This window comes from Salvelinus namaycush, chromosome 1, assembly GCF_016432855.1.
Source record: "Salvelinus namaycush isolate Seneca chromosome 1, SaNama_1.0, whole genome shotgun sequence".
In the NCBI taxonomy this organism is placed as follows: Eukaryota; Metazoa; Chordata; class Actinopteri; order Salmoniformes; family Salmonidae; genus Salvelinus; species Salvelinus namaycush.
In genome coordinates, this window is record NC_052307.1 from 64,881,041 (window position 1) to 64,900,422 (window position 19,382).

General features: G+C 39.5%; 1 protein-coding gene and 1 pseudogene across 1 annotated transcript; one reads left to right on the forward strand and one right to left on the reverse strand.

The window, feature by feature from the left end:
- Positions 1-292: 292 nt before the first annotated feature.
- Positions 293-5,387, forward strand: mns1 (meiosis-specific nuclear structural 1). Its single transcript, XM_039004410.1, has 10 exons — positions 293-409; positions 1,025-1,249; positions 1,365-1,492; positions 1,992-2,094; positions 2,198-2,427; positions 2,525-2,741; positions 2,882-2,989; positions 3,075-3,332; positions 3,496-3,621; positions 3,788-5,387. Exons 1-10 carry the CDS (start codon positions 332-334, stop codon positions 3,896-3,898), a joined length of 1,584 nt encoding a protein of 527 aa, XP_038860338.1. The 5' UTR covers positions 293-331; the 3' UTR covers positions 3,899-5,387.
- LOC120052565 lies at positions 4,350-10,612 on the reverse strand (annotated as a pseudogene).
- Between the last annotated feature and the right edge of the window lie 8,770 nt (positions 10,613-19,382).

Here is a 19,382-nt window from a genome sequence, read left to right on the forward strand (position 1 = left end):
CCCTAATCCTATTATTAATGTCCATCTTTTTTTAAATTAAACTACAAAATACATAGATATCCATTGTACAAACTATATTGTATTTAGATATTTTGGAGGGGGACTAAGCATGGGAGAGACTTGTGTGTGGGTGATATGTTGTCTGACGTATGTGAACAACAATTGTGTCAATAACTTAACTGATTCTGCGCAGTACCTGTAACGTTACCTTAGGGAAGACGGGAGGACCAAACGGACTTTTTAACCAATTACATTCGAGTTTATTGTTAGGCACAAAAGGCGCGATGTTACCAAGACGACTGGAAGCAAAACAAATGGAGCAAAGTGGTAGATGAAGAAGATTATTACATTTCTGCCTGGTAAAATATACAAATCAACGAGAGGCTTGCAACAGCTCCACGCAATGATGGTAAATTACTTGGCTGTAGATTATGTTTAATTGTGTTTTCCATGAAAATTATCTAGCTATTCGATGGTTAACGTCGTTAGCTAACGTCAGCTAACGTTAGCTGAGAACGAGCCAACTTTAGTTAATTTACCTAGCTAGCTCTGAGGCTCCTGAACGTCAAACTTGTTTGAGTCGGGGACCAATTTTGTGATAGACCCATCAGACTACCAGAACACAACTCCTACATACAGTGCGATTAAAAAAAAGATAGGATACAAGCAGTTTTACTATTACTGCAGTGCACGGCCGGACTATTATTAAGAGCATCAATAGCGATTCATGATATTACATTGTATTGCACCCTCTAAACTTACACAGATTCCTTGTATAAAATTGGTTGATAATGTTAGTGCTAGCAATATTCATTAAAAAAAGGATAAATTGTAATAATAATATTTTGATCGGGTCCACAGACCCCACTTTGAAAACCCCTGACCTAGCTGTTAGTGCTAAGTAAGCCAGGCTAGCTTGAGTGGTACTCAAGTTTATTTACATTTTATTATAACCACTGGTAGTAGCCAGTATGTATTTGCTTGATACATTGACCAAAATTAACTAATGCGGTCTTTCCTCAAGGCTTCAATGAGCCAGCGGCGCAACATGACGCACAGTCAACAGCAGAGGGTGATCTCGGAATTTCGACGGCAGGAAGAGCAACGAGAAGACCAGACAAAACGCATCACTAAGGACAGACAAATGCAAGCCAATGTAATGAGTGAGGAGAGACTTGAAAAGAAGCGATACCTACGCAAGGTGCAAGACGAGCTGCACGAAAGCCAAATTGAGGATGCTCTCATCAAGGTATCGCTTTCACACAGCATTCATGAAAAGCACCTGCTTAAACGACAACTAGGCTTCATCTGTGTCAGGGAAACTGGTCCTAAAAGTAATTGCTTGCTTCATCTGACTCTTACAGGCAGAGGAGGAGAGAATATACAAGGAAAAGCAACTGCAACAAGAGGAGAGAATGGCACAAGAACTGGCCCGCATCAGCTATGAAAAGCTTAGAGATGTAAAAATGAGGCAATATATAAAAGAGAACAGGTAAGTCCCAACATGAGGGGCTTGGCAGAGATTGACATTAAGGGTTGCCCTCCTATTGCCTGGGTCAAGTGAACTGAGCAGTTGCACCTGCTCTGAGGTTGCCCCATTGGGCAACTGCAACGAATTCCAGTAGCCTAAAACTGAAAGACAGTCAATTTATGGCAGTTGGGCAAGTTGAGCCTGCTCTGAGATTTATTTTATTTTATACTGATAACAACCAAAATACCACAAATTTCAGTATTGATCTTTCTGATTCCTCTATGTGTAGAGGAAAGGCAGGCAATATATGGAACTGCTGCATGTAAATAGCTAATTTACATTTTCAGGCAAGTGATCATAATCTTCGGTCAACCCAAAAATACTCTTGACTTGCCCGATGGGAAAGTGCCTTTCAGACTTTAATAAAAATCCTAGGGTTAGTGTATCAACAATAATCTGTCCATAGTTGTTGCAGGATGGATGTTTTATGTTGCTGTTAATGTTTCCTCTTTAATTTTAGTGTTGAACTCCGTGAGTTGGAGGGGCAGCTCAAGTCTGCATACCTAAACCGGGAGAGGGCTGCACAGATTGCTGAAAAGGAGTCTATGAGATATGAGACAGTGGTAAGTTCATAAATGTCCTTTCCCAGGGTAGAAGGGATATTTGAGACTTGAACCAAAACACTTGTTGGTTGTGCTTTTTGTGAATCCATATTTTTCTCATTAGCGTCAGGAGGCTGATATTGCTCGTAAGATGAAGAGCGAGCATGAGCGGGCCTCTATGGAGCAGGAGAAGCAAGACCATAAGCGCTACGAGGAGGTGGTGCAGTACCAGCAGGAGCTGGAACAGCAGCTGGAGGAGAAAGAGCACAAGAGACAGGAGGCTTATGAGGAGTTCCTCAAGGAGAAACTCATGGTTGACGAAATTGTCAGGAAGATCTATGAGGAGGATCAAATGTGAGTGGACAGTGGCAGTCTGTTTTCACAATTTGGTTAAGTTTCCTGCTTGATCAAGTAATCAGTATATAATGAAATCGAATTACCTTTTTTGAAGGGAGAGGCAGTTAAGACTGGAAAAGATAACAGCCACTCAAAGGTACATAGAGGAGTTCAAGAGCCAGCAGACTGAGTGGAGACTGATGGAGCGGGAGAAGATGGAGGCTGAGAACAGACGCATCCTGGAATTTGCCAGTTACCAGCAGCATAAGGAGAAGAGCAGAATGGAGAAAGTCAGAGAACGAGAGCAGGCAAAAGAACATCTTCACCAGATGGTAAGAGGGAGAAAAGTCACATAATTTGCAAAACTCTTGGCTATATTCATAGTTAAGAATATGTTCTAGTCTTTTTTTTTGACAAAGTGAGAAATTATTACAACAATATTGATGGCTATTGAGGAATGTCTTTCTTCTAGCTCACTGAGAAGATTGAAATGGAGAGGCAGCAGCGTGACGAGATGGAGCGTGTTCGTGAAGAGCTTTGTCTGGAGGAGCAAGCCGAAGCTGCAAGGCAGAAACAAATCGTAAGCAAGCATTTCCACATTTTATAATTTCCTAAATTTCCAAACCACCTTTAGAGGATTCAACCCTTTTTAAATGGGTTAACAGGAAGATATGGAGAAGAGAATCAGACAGAGGCTGGAGTTGCAGCAGACCTGCCAAGAGCAAATAGCCTTCAAGGAAATGCGGAGGCAGGCTGAGAAGGTGGAGGAGGAGGCCTTCAGGCAGATGATGATGGCCAAGTTTGCTGAGGACGACCGCATAGAGCAGATGAATGCCCAGAAACGTCGCATGAAGCAGCTTGAGCACAAGAGGGCTGTGGAGAAACTGCTGGAGGACAGGAGACAGCAGTACCTGGCTGACAAGGTACAGTATATTGCTCTTATCATGAACACTTATGCACTCTTTATCAACATCAAAGTGGTGTTATTGTAACTGAAGCTTTTCTGTTTAACACTGTTTTGTCTGCCTCAGAGGTAGGTACCTTAAGGAACATTTGTTGAATGTAAGTTTGATCTCTCTTCCCAAGGAACGTGAGGCTGAAGAAAGAGCAATGGAACAGGAGAGGGAGACATTGCGTCGACAGATCATTGAGGAGGAAAGGCAAAGCCTTCTCAAACTCCATGCCACAAAACTTCTGGGCTATCTACCTAAGGTAAGGGAGAGGAGGTTGTCTTAGTTTTTAGTTCAACTGCAAGTGTTTTCTTTGTGTTTTTCTTTAAACTCATTGGCTGTCCAAATTCTTTAAAAAAGTATTTTGATGCAATGTTGCTCCAGGAAGATCCCACTTTTGAAACTGACTGTTATTTTCAAATGTTAAGGGCATATTCCGGGAAGATGACCTTGAACACTTTAATGAGGACTTCAGAAGCAATTTCCAAAAGCGCCAGGCCGACATCTTTGATGAAGAGGGCTGGGGAGATGATGAATAACCACTTCCTATACTACACCACTAGATGGCATTATTGGGTAGATGCTGTCTAGTGTTTTTTTGTGTGTATATGGTGGATTTCTTATGGTGATGGTGTACTCAAAAATGTATTAATTTGCAAAGACTAATTTGTATCCCACTAGCTGCATATCACCACACCTTAAATCCTAACATGGAGGTGCAGCAATTTTCAGTGTAAGTCATTTGGTAATAAAAATAACTACACCATTTCCTTTATTAGGTGATAATGCAACTACAGTTTAAATTGATTTAACCCATTATTGTAATAAAATGGTAAACTTTTAAAATACAACTGCATTACAAATATATTCTGTATAAATGAACAATAACTTCCACACAATATTAAAGGACACATAATCAATGTTGTTGCTAACCATAAGAATACATTCAAGGCAAGCAGGATTGTATTACATACATTTTTCAGTATTGCTTTATGATTTCCCCCAGTCAAGAGCTTTCATGAATCCCTCTTCTGTAAATGACAACATCTTGGCAGCTTCTAAATGCATCTGCTCAAGCAAGAGGAAAAATATGTCAGTTTGATAAGGAGGAATACCAATAATGATACTGCCTTGTAATAATTACTTGCATTTAATATGAGGACTTTTTGCCTTTTCAGTATATCAATCAGTTTGAGTTGTTTTTTAAAACCCACTATCAGTTCAGCTTTTTGCTTTTCCAGCTTCTTGTTTTGGGCTTTTAATGTCTTTATTTTTTTATGCTCCTGGTCTGCTGTGTCCTTTTGGAAAGGATAGACATAAAACACGTTTATTTAACCTGGGTTATACAAGTGACAGAAGCAAAACTTGAAAACCAAAATCTGAACTATACTAATAGCATGGCACTATCTATCAATACAATTTAGTGTAAATGCTTGATGTGATCACTAAATGCACTGATAGGTAGTTAAATTTACCTTGCTCGTCTGCTTGAGTTTGGTCAGTTGTGTCTTGGACCTCTCAACTTCCTCCGACACTCTGTTCAGTCTTACCTCTACGGCACTGTGATTGGTTGCTGCCTGTTTTTGTGCTCTCTTCAAACCCTCGATTTCCTTTGTTAAACACACACGGGGGCAAGCTAAATCAGTAAAATAATTTTGTGTAATGTTTTTATAGCGCACCAACACACATTTTCAAAAGCACTGTAATGATAATGGTAATATTTGGTTAGATAGCTACAAAAACTGACTGTCATCACATTTACTTATTAATTTTATATTTCAGAAATTAAATGTGAATAGTTATAATTTAAACTGATAATTTTTGTGACTAAGCAATAGGAAGCCATCAACCATTCATTCTTCTTTTCTTTGGGAGTGGACATACACTAAGTGTACAAAACATTAGGAACACCTGCTCTTTCCATGTCAAACTGACCAGGTCCCATGCTTTTGTTCAATCTTTACTAACGACATGCCACTGGCTTTGAGTAAGGCCAGTGTGTCTATGTATGCGGATGACTCAACACTATACTCGTCAGCTACTACAGCGACTGAAATGACTGCAACACTTAAAGAGCTGCGGTTAGTTTCAGAATGGGTAGCAAGGAATAAGCTAGACCTAAATATTTCCAGAACTAAAAGCATTGTATTTGGGACAAATCATTCACTAAACCTCAACTGCGTCTCGTAATGAATAATGTGGAAATTGAGCAAGTTGAGGTAACTAAACTGCTTGCTAACCCTGGATTGTAAACTGTCATGGTCAAAACAAACATAAGGATACAACAGTAGCTAAGATGGGGAGAAGTCTGTCCATAATAAAGCGCTGCTCTACCTTCTTAACAACACTATCAATAAGGAAGGTCCAACAGGCCCTAGTTTTGTCGCACCTAGACTACTGTTCAGTAGTGTGGTGTCATGACGTTGGCCTGTTGGGGGAGGTTTATGACCCCCATAAATACCTTTCCCCTTTTCTCTCTCTCTACTTTATAGAGTTGACTCTTGTAAAGCCTTTGTAACATAGAGTCTGGTAACATCGAAAGGTGGGAAACGGAACCATATTTCGGTAATCCAACCAGTTGAAAATATGCGTTTGTACTTAATGAATATGATCTCAGATCAGTTGTTGTCTGAGATATTACTACTAATGACAGGATGACATAAACTGTATCTTGGAAAGTCGACACATTCTAGTTATCAGATTCACATGGAATTGTTGTGCAATTTAAATGTTTAAATATGAAAGTATTTGTGAAAAGATTAAATGTAATTTTAGCTTCTTAAATGAGAGAATGGTTTGTCATAGAGAAACTCTGCTCACTCAGAGGCCCCACCCAAGTGAACAGAATTTGGTTGTAAACTATGAAACATGCCCTTCTTTCACCACTATATAAACCCGTTGAGGAAAATTCAACTTGCTGTTCCGAGGACGTGAGGACGACGGTCCTACGTTAAAAGGGCTCAGATAATAACCTAACGAAATTAGCATTGTGTTCAATGTGAAGGTGACGATCGACACGCCGAAAGGATTTCAACTATACCAGCCAGAATATAGCATGAGCTTAAAAGTATGGCAACTTGGTATGAACTTTGAACTCTTATTCACTCCAGAAGTGATACCTCCTAGCCGTTGAGTTAGCAGCAGCCGCTGTAAACGTGGGCTAGGAAAGGACGAACGACGTATTCAATCTAACACACACAACGATACTACAACGTATCCAGTTTACCACCAGAGACATTCTTCAGAGGACAAGAGATCCCTGCTGGGCATCCCAGCCTTCCATCTACGACCAACCTATTGAAGCGCAGCTCAGAGTAAATATTTATTGCATTTTCCTTTTTCCAAATGGGCGGTTATTTAGAATGCATAAGACTCTGTATTTACGATAGCATAGCTTCTCCCTTTTGTTACTCAGTCTTCCCGCTCTTTCATTCAAAACCCAGCCCCCTTTCTTTGTGTAACCAGCCGTCATATCTGTTCCGTCCACTAGGGATGTTTTCCTTTATGACATAATTTGTAATCAATGTATGATCCATTCTGGGTAGATGTAATTCTGTGTGATTATTTAGGTATTTAGTAAATAAATAATTAAACCAAATGTTGTATTGCTGATTCAACTTGTTAACCAGGGTTTGTGAAGATAACCAAGAATTTACAACTTTCAGATACGACTGAATAAGGCGACGATTAAATATTGACTGCTATTGAGGTAAAAGATTACCAGGTCTTTAAGAGTTTATTCGGAAGATAACAGCTCTATAAAAATTATTTAGTGGTGCCCCGACTTTCTAGTTAATTACATTTACATGGTTATCTTAATCAGGTAATATTAATTACAGAGAAATGATTTTATAGAATAGCATGTCATATCACTTAATCCGGCATAGCCAAAGACACGACAGTGGTCAGGTGCCACAAAGAGGGAGTTGGGGAAAATTGCAATTGGCTCAGAACAGGGCAGCACAACTGTCCCTTAAAAGTACACGGAGAGCTAACATTAATGACATGCATCTCAATCTCATGGCTCAAAGTGGAATAGAGATTGACTTCATCATTACTTGTTTTTGTAAGAGGTGTTGACAAGCTCAATATACCGAGCTGTCTGTTTAAAATACTAGCACACAGCTCGGACACTCATGCCATCAGAGGTCTCTTCACAGTCCCCAAGTCTAGAACAGACTATGGGAGGCGCACAGTACTACATAGAGCTATGACTACATGGAACTCTATTCCACATCAGGTAACTGATGCAAGCAGTAGAATATGATTTAAAAGGCAGGTAAAAATACACCTTATGGAACAATAGGGACTGTGACGAGACACACACATTGTGATATTGAACATTTTGTGTATATGTGGTGGTGTAGGGATTTTTTATTTACCTTTATTTTAACTAGGCAAGTCAGTTAAGAACAAATTCTTATTTTCAATGACGGCCTAGGAACAGTGGGTTAACTGCCTTGTTCAGGGGCAGAACGACAGATTTTTACTTTGTCAGCTCGGGGATTCAATCTTGCAACCTTTTGGTTACTAGTCCAAAACTAACCACTAGGCTACCTGCCGCCCCAATTTATATTTATATGTTGTACTACTTCATCTTTAGCTCATTCAGTACAAACAAAGTTCACTATTCAATATGTAATGTGGGATTTCTCTGAATTCAAAAGATATCTGTCATATGAGCGCCGTACTATCGCCAGCTGCAGGAGAGGTTCACCTTACAGGCTGATCATGTTAATGAGGCCATGCCAGGCATTTCCCTGCTGAGGTGTTGATTTCATTCTTTATTAACAACCTTGTCTAAGCTGTATAATGTCCCCCTCCCCATTCAGCAATAAGACATTAACAGCTATCTCAACTGCTGTCTATACACATCTAGGTTTCTCTCAGTCACTGTTTATGGACTTTCATGGTTACAATATGTGCTGTTTAATATTACCAAATGACTAACTAGAAAGATAATCAATGTAATAACTGTTTTATCCTCGACACCCACCTTCTGTAGAGCAGTTACTTGTTGCTGGAGCCCATCACCTTTTCTGTTTGACTCCTCTGCTAAAGCTCTGTGTTTCTCTATCTGGGTTTGCTGAATGTTTGTGGTCTTCTGTAGTCCTGCTCGAGCCTCCTCGACCTCCTTTATGCTGGTGCTTAAACTACTGTTTGCATAATCCTACAACAAATACATGTTTTATTCTTGTTTCAATGTTACATTTTACTCAAAAATATACCTAATTTCCATCTCTCATATTTCTATCATTACCTTTTTGTTGCACTCATATGATAGCCGGTTAAATTCTTCTTGCTTTACACAAAGTTTTGCTTTGAGAAAACGGATCTGTGCATCTAAAACACAGCACACCCAAAAAAGTTACATAAATAATTATATAATTTTTAGGATATGCGAGAAGCTCGATGAACTAAGGCTGAAACAATTGATATTCTGGAACTCTGATAAATAACTTATTTTTTTGTAATGAATGTTTTTGCAAAGATCCATTCTTGTGCTCCAGATGTGAATGTGTGAGAAAGCCACAGAAAGTGTAATAAATGAAATCAGAATTCACCTGATCCCATCTCATCCCCAACACCGGGCATGATGTCTTCCATAAGATTGTCATGAGTATCTCCATCATCCAGCTTCCCCTCAATGTCTACGTATTGTTTTAGCCAAGGAAAAATCCACACAATCTTCAAGAACCGCAACATCATCAACTGCAGATGCCTTTGTTGTTCTGAAATAAAATAACAAATAAACAAAATACAATTCAAACAAAAAGTTGAAAAAGTCATAACAAACATAAGGAACTGAAGATCAACAACGCTGGACACTCATTAAGCCATTACCTTTCACAATCTTCCAATGTTTCCAATAGATATTTGTGCAAACGTTTGTGACAAGGATAACATTCTTACTGTGTTTTTCTCTGGTTTCCAGGTCTGTTTTGTGAATTGGATTTTGATGTGACCCTTTTCTTTGTCATTACCTGAGCAATGGAAATATGACTTAGGGAGAATTTCAATTGCATTTCCTTAATTCCTCGCCTCCTTCTCAAAACCCATTGGATGAGAAGGTCAGAAGTTCCGCCCCTCTGACCTTCTCATCCAATGGGGTTTGAAGAGGACGCGAGGAATCAAGGAAATACAATTGAAATTCTCCCCCAGTTTTACTAACGGATTACATTACATTTGTGTCTCTGAGCTGTTACATTTTACATATCAAACTGAATTGAATACGGCACCTTAGAAGTGGGCTTCATAACTGAAGATTCCAGCATGTTCACATTCCTAAAGACAAATACATTTGTATTATAGGCGGTTCTCATATATTCTTATCCAGTCTACTACACTGAAATGCTATACGTTTTGAGCAATGCAATATTTTATTACCTGAAATCCTCCTCCTCATCCTCAATTTCAACATCAAGGTGGAAAGAGATTGGCTTTGACAAGACTTAATTTTGGTCACGCTGAAAAAAATTAAGAAAAAACAATCAGGACAAAAAGTTTAAATAAAACAAATATGTCTAAAAATGAATGTTTTATGTTGTTCTGAAGTGTGTCAATTGGCCAGGTAGCTATCTTAAACCACTTACCATAACCTGTTCGGCTTGCCTTGCTAGTTCAGCTGTTTTTGCCTCCTGCTCTGCATTTATACATCTGGAATGGGAGAAATATGCATTTTTTTATTACTATCGCCATCTGGTTACAGCATCTCATATGATACAGTTTACATTGACTCAACAGATGTTTGGCAATGGGCACAGATGTTTGGGCAAGGAACCTCACTTGTATTCCTCCTCTTTAGCAAGTAGGTCTATCGTGGATGGTTTCTTTGAGGGGACAGAGGCTGGACGTCTCACAGATCTTCCTCCTTGAGACCTTTCTGCCTTGGATGACATGGGTCTTTTGGGCTAAATAAACAAATGTAGTAAGTTAGGTAGCTCATTAAAAATATAGTAGTTGTTGGTTCTTTTAGCCAACAGGCATATAACATTTCAAAGGAACAACGCTTTCATTGAAAGTCAGACAGCGTATAATAAAACGTTACAGTTTTAACTAGCATGCTAACTATCTAGCTAGCAGTTAGCTAACTTAGATCTTAAACAGCGATATAGCTAGGACACATAAAGGTGGCTATAGCTAGTTATTTCTTCTTGTATTTAACTTGTGAATGGGTATGTTAACGTGTTTTAGAAGTGTAATACTGTAATTAGCTAGTTGTTTAAAACAATACATTGACTCACCGCATGCATTCTTCTTTCAGACATTTTGTGGTGCTGAATCTGGCGGGTGGCGTTACGGTTGCATAGCAACAAGTCGTGGCCAAATGTTTATCTCCACTGTGCGACAAGGCGAAGGATAACGCACATTTGCTGTGCTCGCTGTTTTCCACAATCTTGACTTTGATACGTTTAAGAAAAAGATTATGTTAGGGCCCATTGTGGACCAATGAACACATTCATTTGAGTTGTTTGCTAAACATGAAATGTGCAAATGTGCAGTGGGACAGCCTTTACTAAGGCTAACAGATTCGCTGCATGTCTACACATGGAGCATAATGCCATTAAAGATATATTCATTTGTTTAAATTAAATAGACATTTCAAAATGTTATTTTACAAACTCATTGGATTATTGAAGACCACGTCCATAGTACTGATCATTCATGCATTTTTACTGTAGGCACACAGTACTTGGCTGGTCACTTTTTGGCTACTCACCACAGCCGTGTAAAAACAACCCAAAAAAAGCACGTTATTCTTCATTCGTGCACTCTGCGCCTGCGCCGCCGATGCCTGACAGCAGCAGCAGGAGCAGCATCACATTACCGTTCTCTCAGCAGTAGGATATTATGCTGGCAGGACGATCGCGCATTTCTTTCTTCAAAATAAGAGTTACCCTGCAAAGACATGCTAAATTGTGAATATAGATTTTTTTTATGTATTTTGTATTCATACCAGCATTTCTTTTGAATATTTACACAAATACTGGTATGTTGAAACATATTATGTAGGCTATATTTAAATAAATGCACTTTTAATAAAATACAAATATTTGTTATTGGAATTATTCAATAGATAGTCTGCAAAACTTAAATGGGTCTCTTGTTTCAGAGTACTGGTGACTCCTTACTCCACCCAGTCCTTTCACTGCAGCTCAATACACGGGGGATACTTATTGGCTTGTAGAGAGAACTTTTATACCTGTCTCAGCTAAAGTGGCGTGGGAAATACTCAGTAGGGTGTAGTTTTGGAGAGGGACTGTGTTACACGGCCTGCTACAGGCTTTTCACTCCTCCCCTACATAGGCCCCAATGCAATATACTGTAATAGACTGTACATGGGATACATATTAGTAGAGACCAAAAAAATTGTTAAAAGTAAATATCTTTTGAATGAGTTATCCACATTGCAACATTTTGAAATGCGGGCTTTTATTTAGAAGGTTTCAATGTGACGTCATCGTTCGTCCTGCTGGCAGAATACTAGTCAGCATCACAAAATCAGCATCACAAACACTTCCACCACGAGTGTTTGCAAACGCATGGGTCGCCCCAAGGCTGCGACGGAATCCTGGGGAAAGCGTGCATTTTGTATTCCTCTCTACTTGTGATTATTATTTTTTACATGTCTGTGCATGGTGTTCGAAATTAACCGTCTAACCATGTTTTCCCGGCACCGTTTCTATCCTGGAACTGAGGCCACGTATATCGCAAATGAGAACGGGTGGGTCGGTAATGTACAGTAGGAAAATAACTGCTATCTCGAGGTCCAAGTTGAGGCCTGCATGTTAAAGATCCCTTTCCTCCCATCCTGAATCTCATCGTGATGACTGAGGATCAACAACAACATGATCAGCTCCCGAAGCTGGGCTCTGGAATAAGCACCTTACCATCCCTAGTTCCTGGACTGCAAGGGACTGAGGCCAGTGCGTTGCAGCTCAAAATAAAGAATTCCATCTGGTAAGGACGACCATTAGCTAGCATTGTGCTACTTTGATTGCTAGCCAGATAGCTTAGTTAACTTACATTAATTCAGCCAGCTCCACATGTTTTGCCATTATAGTGTGGCTACCTCTAGCTAGCTAGCCCAGATATTTAATTAGCCAGCTCATTATTAACCAGCAGCTACTGAGTGTTGCCTCCTTCGCCCTCATTTTCATCAACGTAAACATACATGTCAACATTTGTGATTGGCGTTGACAATATTACTTTTTTTATACAGTTTTTTTGTTAATTTCTTAATACCAAGAGCTAATATTGGTTACTGTAAGTTATTTTATATCAATTGTTCGCACATTTTTGTTATGGAATAGCGCGTGCGGCATGTCGGACACATTCATGCCATTAGCAGCAAGCTATCGCTACCTTTTTGTGGTGGTGGACGGGTCTCGACTAAAGGGTCAAAATGGGTGAATATTAACAACCCCGCGGTTAGTTAGCTGGACCCACTGAGGTGTGTATATATGGCCTGGACGTGTGCATTGTGCATGGTTTCGGTATCCTCATTAGTGCACGCACTCTAGTCAATTTGCGTAATTTCGGGAAAACAGAATAGTATGTAGCTAGTACGCTTGCCCGCGTTATAACGAAGTTAGTTTACGGGAGAAAGCCAGTGGTGCACGCCTGCACTAACTGGGTTGAAAACCACCATTGTTTTTTTTGCATGTCTCGACATGTATTTCAAATCCATGACGGTATAAATGGCTATGGTAATAATAGCACAGCCTGCCCTGCACCTTACCATATCTTGATACATAATCAATGACCTGCATGTTGTATCAGTACAAACCTGAAAAATATTATTCGGCTGCGTTCAACATGAATCTCTTCACAGATCTGTAGGTAAATATTGTTGCACTCATACCCCAGTCAACTTCCAGAATTAAATGCTCAATTTGCACACTGAATAATATGGTGATTTTACTTTTATGCACGTTTCACCTGTTGCCTTATCCTTTGGTTTCATATAGAAACTCCCTACATGAATTATGAAGTATCATAAGGATCCATAATATGCTAATAGATATGGTTTGCTTTTTGCGTTTGAACAGTTGTTGACAGATGTTTATCATAATCAGACTTAATGTTCATGGTCTAACTTATACCACCACATTATCTGGTGCACAATCATTCAGAACCGACTTGTGATTTGTCTTGGTTTCAATATTGTGTAAATAGTTTTAGATTATATATAGTGACATATCAGGAACTGAAGCACATGGACAGTTCTCTGTGGAAATTACAACATTGGGAAAGTCATGACTGGCACTTTTTTTATAAACTTTTCTAATCTAATTTAATGGACATATGAAAAATATAGAACCACTTAGGTAACATGTAACCTTAGCCTAGTCATAAATTGCAAAATGTCAGCACCTAGGCGTATGTTAATAATATCAGAAAATATGCTACAGTATATTTGTTGATTCTCAGCACAGTAATCTGCTGTAAGGCCAGTGTAAAGGAATGCGGATCTGGATGACATGGATCCATACGTGGGATATCACTTCCCTATTTTGATGGGCATAAGTTCCATCATCAATACATTGACTTGATGTTTTATGGTCAACATCAGACATTGTTATGGAATAGGGCAAATACATTTTAAACATGGAAAGAATTGTTTTGCTGCTTTTTTATTACAGGGTTGGAACTGCCTTTATGAGATGACAACTAATGTAGTAGTATTTTGAAATACCATGGAAGATGCAGATTTTGTAATGGCCATTTCCATGTTAAAGGACCCATGAGCACCAACAAGTGAAGTTTATAGGAGCACATCAAATGTGATGTCAAATGAAGGGGCATATACATTCTTTCAGCTATTTTCTATCTTAAATTTAGGAAAAAGCAAAGGCTTTGATTTCTGGTCAAACAAAGGGGTCTTAGAAGACATGTTTTATTTTTATTTAACTAGGCAAGTCAGTTAAAAACAAATTTTATTCACAATGACGGCCTACCCTGGCCAAACCCTCCTCTAACCCGGACGTCTGCCAAAAAAAGTCTTAAAAGCTATTAGAATAACATTAAAACACAATCTTGTTGAAGTTAAGACCCTTTCCAACTAATAGCAACATTTTATATTTAATATTGCTGAAATTATTTGCCTTCTGTAAGTTTAAGAAATATTGCCTAGTGACTTGTCTTTCTGTTTCAAAAAACCCACACATGTTTAAAATGTGTCATTCTGTAACAAAATCTGTAACATAATGACAGAAAAAGCAATAACATAATGACTGCAATTGCATTGGATAAAATGGGAAATGATACCACAGTTGGTTCACCTGCTACTATCCTTCCTTCCACTGGCATACTGTCATGTTCAGCTCATAATTGTGAAAAGTCTGGACGACCTCTCTCTCTCTCCAGTTAATGTCATCTCTCCCAGCTCTTACTGACACCTACCTATGAGCCCCCTCTGTTTCCATTTACTGTAACCAGCGTCCTCAACCACTGAGCACCAGACATGCATGGCCATTGAAAAGTAGTTGAATTTTAGATATCTGTTTCACAAGTTTAGACAGCACATTGCAGTACAGTAAAGAAAAGTTGAGTCTATATCAGCACAATACAGCACTGTACAGTAGAGTAAAGCACACTAGAGTACAGTATAATGTACTGAACTCTACTCTGCTGTACTTTACTGTGCTCTACTATGATGTCCAAACTTGATTGGTTCAGATTGGGTCTTGTCTGTATCAACCAAATGTGGTCTTGTTTGGGGGGAGCATATTAGAATAATTGCCAATGTGTAAAATAATAACCAAACATGCAAAGGAGGATATTGCATTTTTATACCTTTTTTGTGTACCTATTCAGGATACATCACAATGAATACATCACATATCCATAATTATTAGGGATGTGCATCTTTCCCTTTCAAGACGAGTCGATACACAATGTATACAAAAATATCTAGATACGTATGTGGACACCCTTTCAAATTAGTGGTTTCGGCTATTTCAGCCACACCTGTTGCTGACAGTTGTATAAAATAAAGCACACCGCCATGCAATCTCCATAGACAAACATTGTCAGTAGAATGGCCTTACTGAAGAGCTCAGTGACTTTCAATGTGGCACTGTCATAGGATGCCACCTTTCCAACAAGTCAAGTTTGTCAAATTTCTGCCTTGCTAAAGCTGCCCCAGTCAACTGTGAACTGCTGATATTGTGAAGTGGAAATGTCTAGAAGCAACAACGGCTCAGCCGCCAAGTGGTAGGCCACACAAGCTCACAGAACAGGTTCGGAAAAGCCCCCTTAGTTCCAGTGAAAGGAAATCTTAACGCTACTGCATACAATTACATTCTAGACGATTCTGTGCCTCCAACTTTGTGGCAGCAGTTTGGGGAAGGCCCTTTCCTGTTTCAGCATGACAATTCCCCTGTGCACAAGGCGAAGTCCATACAGAAATGGTTTGTCAATCGGTATGGAAGAATTTGACTGGCCTGCACAGAGCTCTGACCTCAACCCTATCAAACACCATTGTGCTGAATTGGAATGGCAACTGCGAGCAAGCTCTAATTGCCCAACATCAGTGCCCGACCTCACTAATGCTCTTGTGGCTGAATGGAAGCAGGTACCCACAGCAATATTCCAACATCTAGTGGAAAGCCTTCCCAGAAGAGTGGAGGCTGTTAAAGCAGCATAGGGGGGACCAACTCCATATTCATGCCCATGATATTGGAATGAGATGTTTGACCAGCAGGTGTCCACATACTTTTGGTCATGTAGTGTACATGGTCTCCAATACGATAAACGCATTAATTTTCCATTTTAAATTCAAATCTGCTGCTGATGGACCTCATGAGCTGCATCTGTCTGAGCTGACCTCTCTCTCTTGTGTGTGTGTGTGTGTAAATTCTATATGTCTATGGTGTATGTGCTATGTAGACACCTGAGCTGAGCCATAAGGGAGACTAGGCATCTAACACTATCAGATTAGGTGGGGTGGGTAGCTTATGTTTTTTGTCTCCCCACTTTGAAATCACCATCGGCCACTATTTAACTTGTCATTCTTGCAGATTAAGTGTGAGCTAATAATGTATCAATATTTATCATTAACACATTTGCTATGACATACCCAATGAATATATAGCACACCTTTAGATTCCACCCAATCTCAAAATTGAATGGTTTTGACCAGTTGGAAGTGTTTACTGCAGCGGTGGCCGCTAATTGGCTGAATACCCGGGGTGTGAGATGGTTCAAATACAAATTTTATTTGTCACATGTGCCGAATACAACAGGTGTAGTAGACCTTACAGTGAAATGCTTACTTACATGCCCTTAACCAACAATGCAGTTTTGAGAAAATACCTACAGTTGAAGTCAGGAGTTTACATACACATTAGCCAAATACATTTAAACTCAGTTTTTCATTATTCCTGAAATATAATCCTAGTAACAATTCCCTGTTTTAGGTCAGTTAAGATCAATTTATTTTAAGAATGTGAAATGTCAGAATAATAGTAGAGGGAATGATTTATTTAACCTTTTATTTCTTTCATCACATTCCCAGTGGGTCAGAAGTTTACATACACTCAATTAGTATTTGGTAGCATTGCCTTTAAATTGTTTAACTTGGGTCAAATGTTTCGGGTATCTTCCCAGAATAAGTTGGGTGAATTTTGGCCCATTCCTCCTGACAGAGCTGGTGTAACTGAGTCAGGTTTGTAGGCCTCCTTGCTTGCACACACTTTTTCAGTTCTTCCCTCAATTTTTATATGGGATTGAGGTCAGGGCTTTGTGATGGCCACTCCAATACCTAGACTTTGTTGTCCTTAAGCCATTTTGCCACAACTTTGCAAGTATGCTTGGGGTCATTGTCTATTTGTAAGACCATTTGCGACCAAGCTTTAACTTCCTGACTGATGTCTTGATGTTGCTTCAATATATCCACATAATTTTCCTCCCTCATGATGCCATCTATTTTGTGAAGTGCACCAGTCCCTCCTGCAGCAAAGCACCCCCACAACATGATGCTGGCACCCCCGTGCTTCACGGTTGGGATGGTGTTCTTCGGCTTGCAAGCCTCCCCCTTTTTCCTCCAAACATAACGATGGTCATTATGGCCAAGCAGTTCTATTTTTGTTTCATCAGACCAGAGGACATTTCTCCAAAAAGTACGATATTTGTCCCCATGTGCAGTTGCGAACCGTAGTCTGGTTATGGCGGTTTTGGAGCAGTGTCTTCTTGCTGAGCAGCGTTTCAGGTTATGTTGATATAGCACCTGTTTTACTGTGGATATAGACACTTTTGTATCGGTTTCCTCCAGCATCTTCACAGGGTCCTTTGCTGTTGTTCTGGGATTGATTTGCACTTTTCGCACCTAAGTACATTCATCTCTAGGAGACAGAACGCGTCTTCTTCCTGAGCGATATGACGGCTGCGTGGTCCCATGGTGTTTATACTTGCGTACTATTGTTTGTACAGATGAACGTGGTACTTTCAGGCGTTTGGAAATTGCTCCCAAGGATGAACCAGTCTTGTGGAGGTCTACAATTTTTTTTCTGAGGCCTTGGCTGATTTCTTTGGATTTTCCCATGATGCCAAGCAAAGAGGCCACGAGTTTGAAGGTAGGCCTTGAAATACATCCACAGGTACACCTCCAATTGACTCAAATGATGTCAATTAGCCTATCAGAAGCCTCTAAACCCATGACATGATTTTCTGGAATTTCCCAAGCTGTTTAAATGCACTAGACTTGGCGCTCCAGCACCGCTTGACGTGCGGTAGCAGAGAGAACAGTCTAGGACTAGGGTGGCTGGAGTTTTTGACAATTTTTAGGGCCTTCCTCTGACACCGCCTGGTATAGAGGTCCTGGATGGCAGGAAGCTTGACTCCGGTGATGTACTGGGCCGTTCGCACTACCCTCTGTAGTAGAGGTCGACCGATTTATGATTTTTCAATGCCGATACCAGTTATTGGAGGACCAAAAAAAGCCGATACCGATTAATCGGCCAATTTTTATTTTATTTTAATTGTTTTATTTATTTGTAATAATGACAATTACAACAATACTGAATGAACACTGATTTTAACTTAATATAATACATCAATAAAATCAATTTAGCCTCAAATAAATAATGAAACATGTTCAATTTGGTTTAAACAATGTGTTGGGGAAGAAAGTAAAAGTGCAATATGTGCCATGTAAGAAAGCTAATGTTTAAGTTCCTTGCTCAGAACATGAGAACATATGAAAGCTGGTGGTTCCTATTAACATGAGTCTTCAATATTCCCAGGTAAGAAGTTTTAGGTTGTAGTTATTATAGGAATTATAGAACTATTTCTCTCTATACGATTTGTATTTCATATACCTTTGACTATTGGATGTTCTTATAGGCACTTTAGTATTGCCAATGTAACCGTATAGCTTACGTCCCTCTCCTCGCTCCTACCTGGGCTCGAACCAGAGCTGCTGGCAAAACACACAAGTGCTGTTTGAATGAATGCTTTCGAGCCTGCTGCTGCCTGCCTACCATCGCTCAGACTGCTCTATCAAGTCATAGACTTAATTATAACATAACACACAGAAATAGGAGCCGTAGGTCATTAATATGGTCGAATCCGGAAACTATCATCTCAAACAAAACGTTTCTTTCAGTGAAATACGGAACCGTTCCATATTTTATCTAATGGGTGGCATCCATAAGTCTAAATATTCCTATTACATTGCACAACCTTCAATGTTATGTCATAATTACGTAAAATTCTGTCAAATTAGTTCGCAAGGAGCCAGGCGGCCCAAACTGTTGCATATAGCCTGACTCTGCGTGCAATGAACGCAAGAAGTGACACAATTTCACCTGATTAATATTGCCTGCTAACCTGGATTTATTTTAGCTAAATATGCATGTTTAAAAATATATACTTCTGTGTATTGATTTTAAGAAAGGCATTGATGTTTATGGTTAGGTACAATCGTGCAACGATTGTGCTTTTTTCGCAAATGCGCTTTTGTTAAATCATCCCCGTTTGGCGAAGTTGGCTGTCTTTGTTAGGAAGAAATAGTCTTCA

Bases quoted from the DNA above. Each gene is read 5' to 3' on its own strand.
- mns1 (XM_039004410.1), top strand. From the start codon at position 332: ATGAAGAAGATTATTACATTTCTGCCTGGTAAAATATACAAATCAACG. The intron at 2,742-2,881 runs GTAAGAGGGAGA...TCTTTCTTCTAG, and splicing joins AAGAACATCTTCACCAGATG to CTCACTGAGAAGATTGAAAT. The intron at 2,990-3,074 runs GTAAGCAAGCAT...ATGGGTTAACAG, and splicing joins CTGCAAGGCAGAAACAAATC to GAAGATATGGAGAAGAGAAT.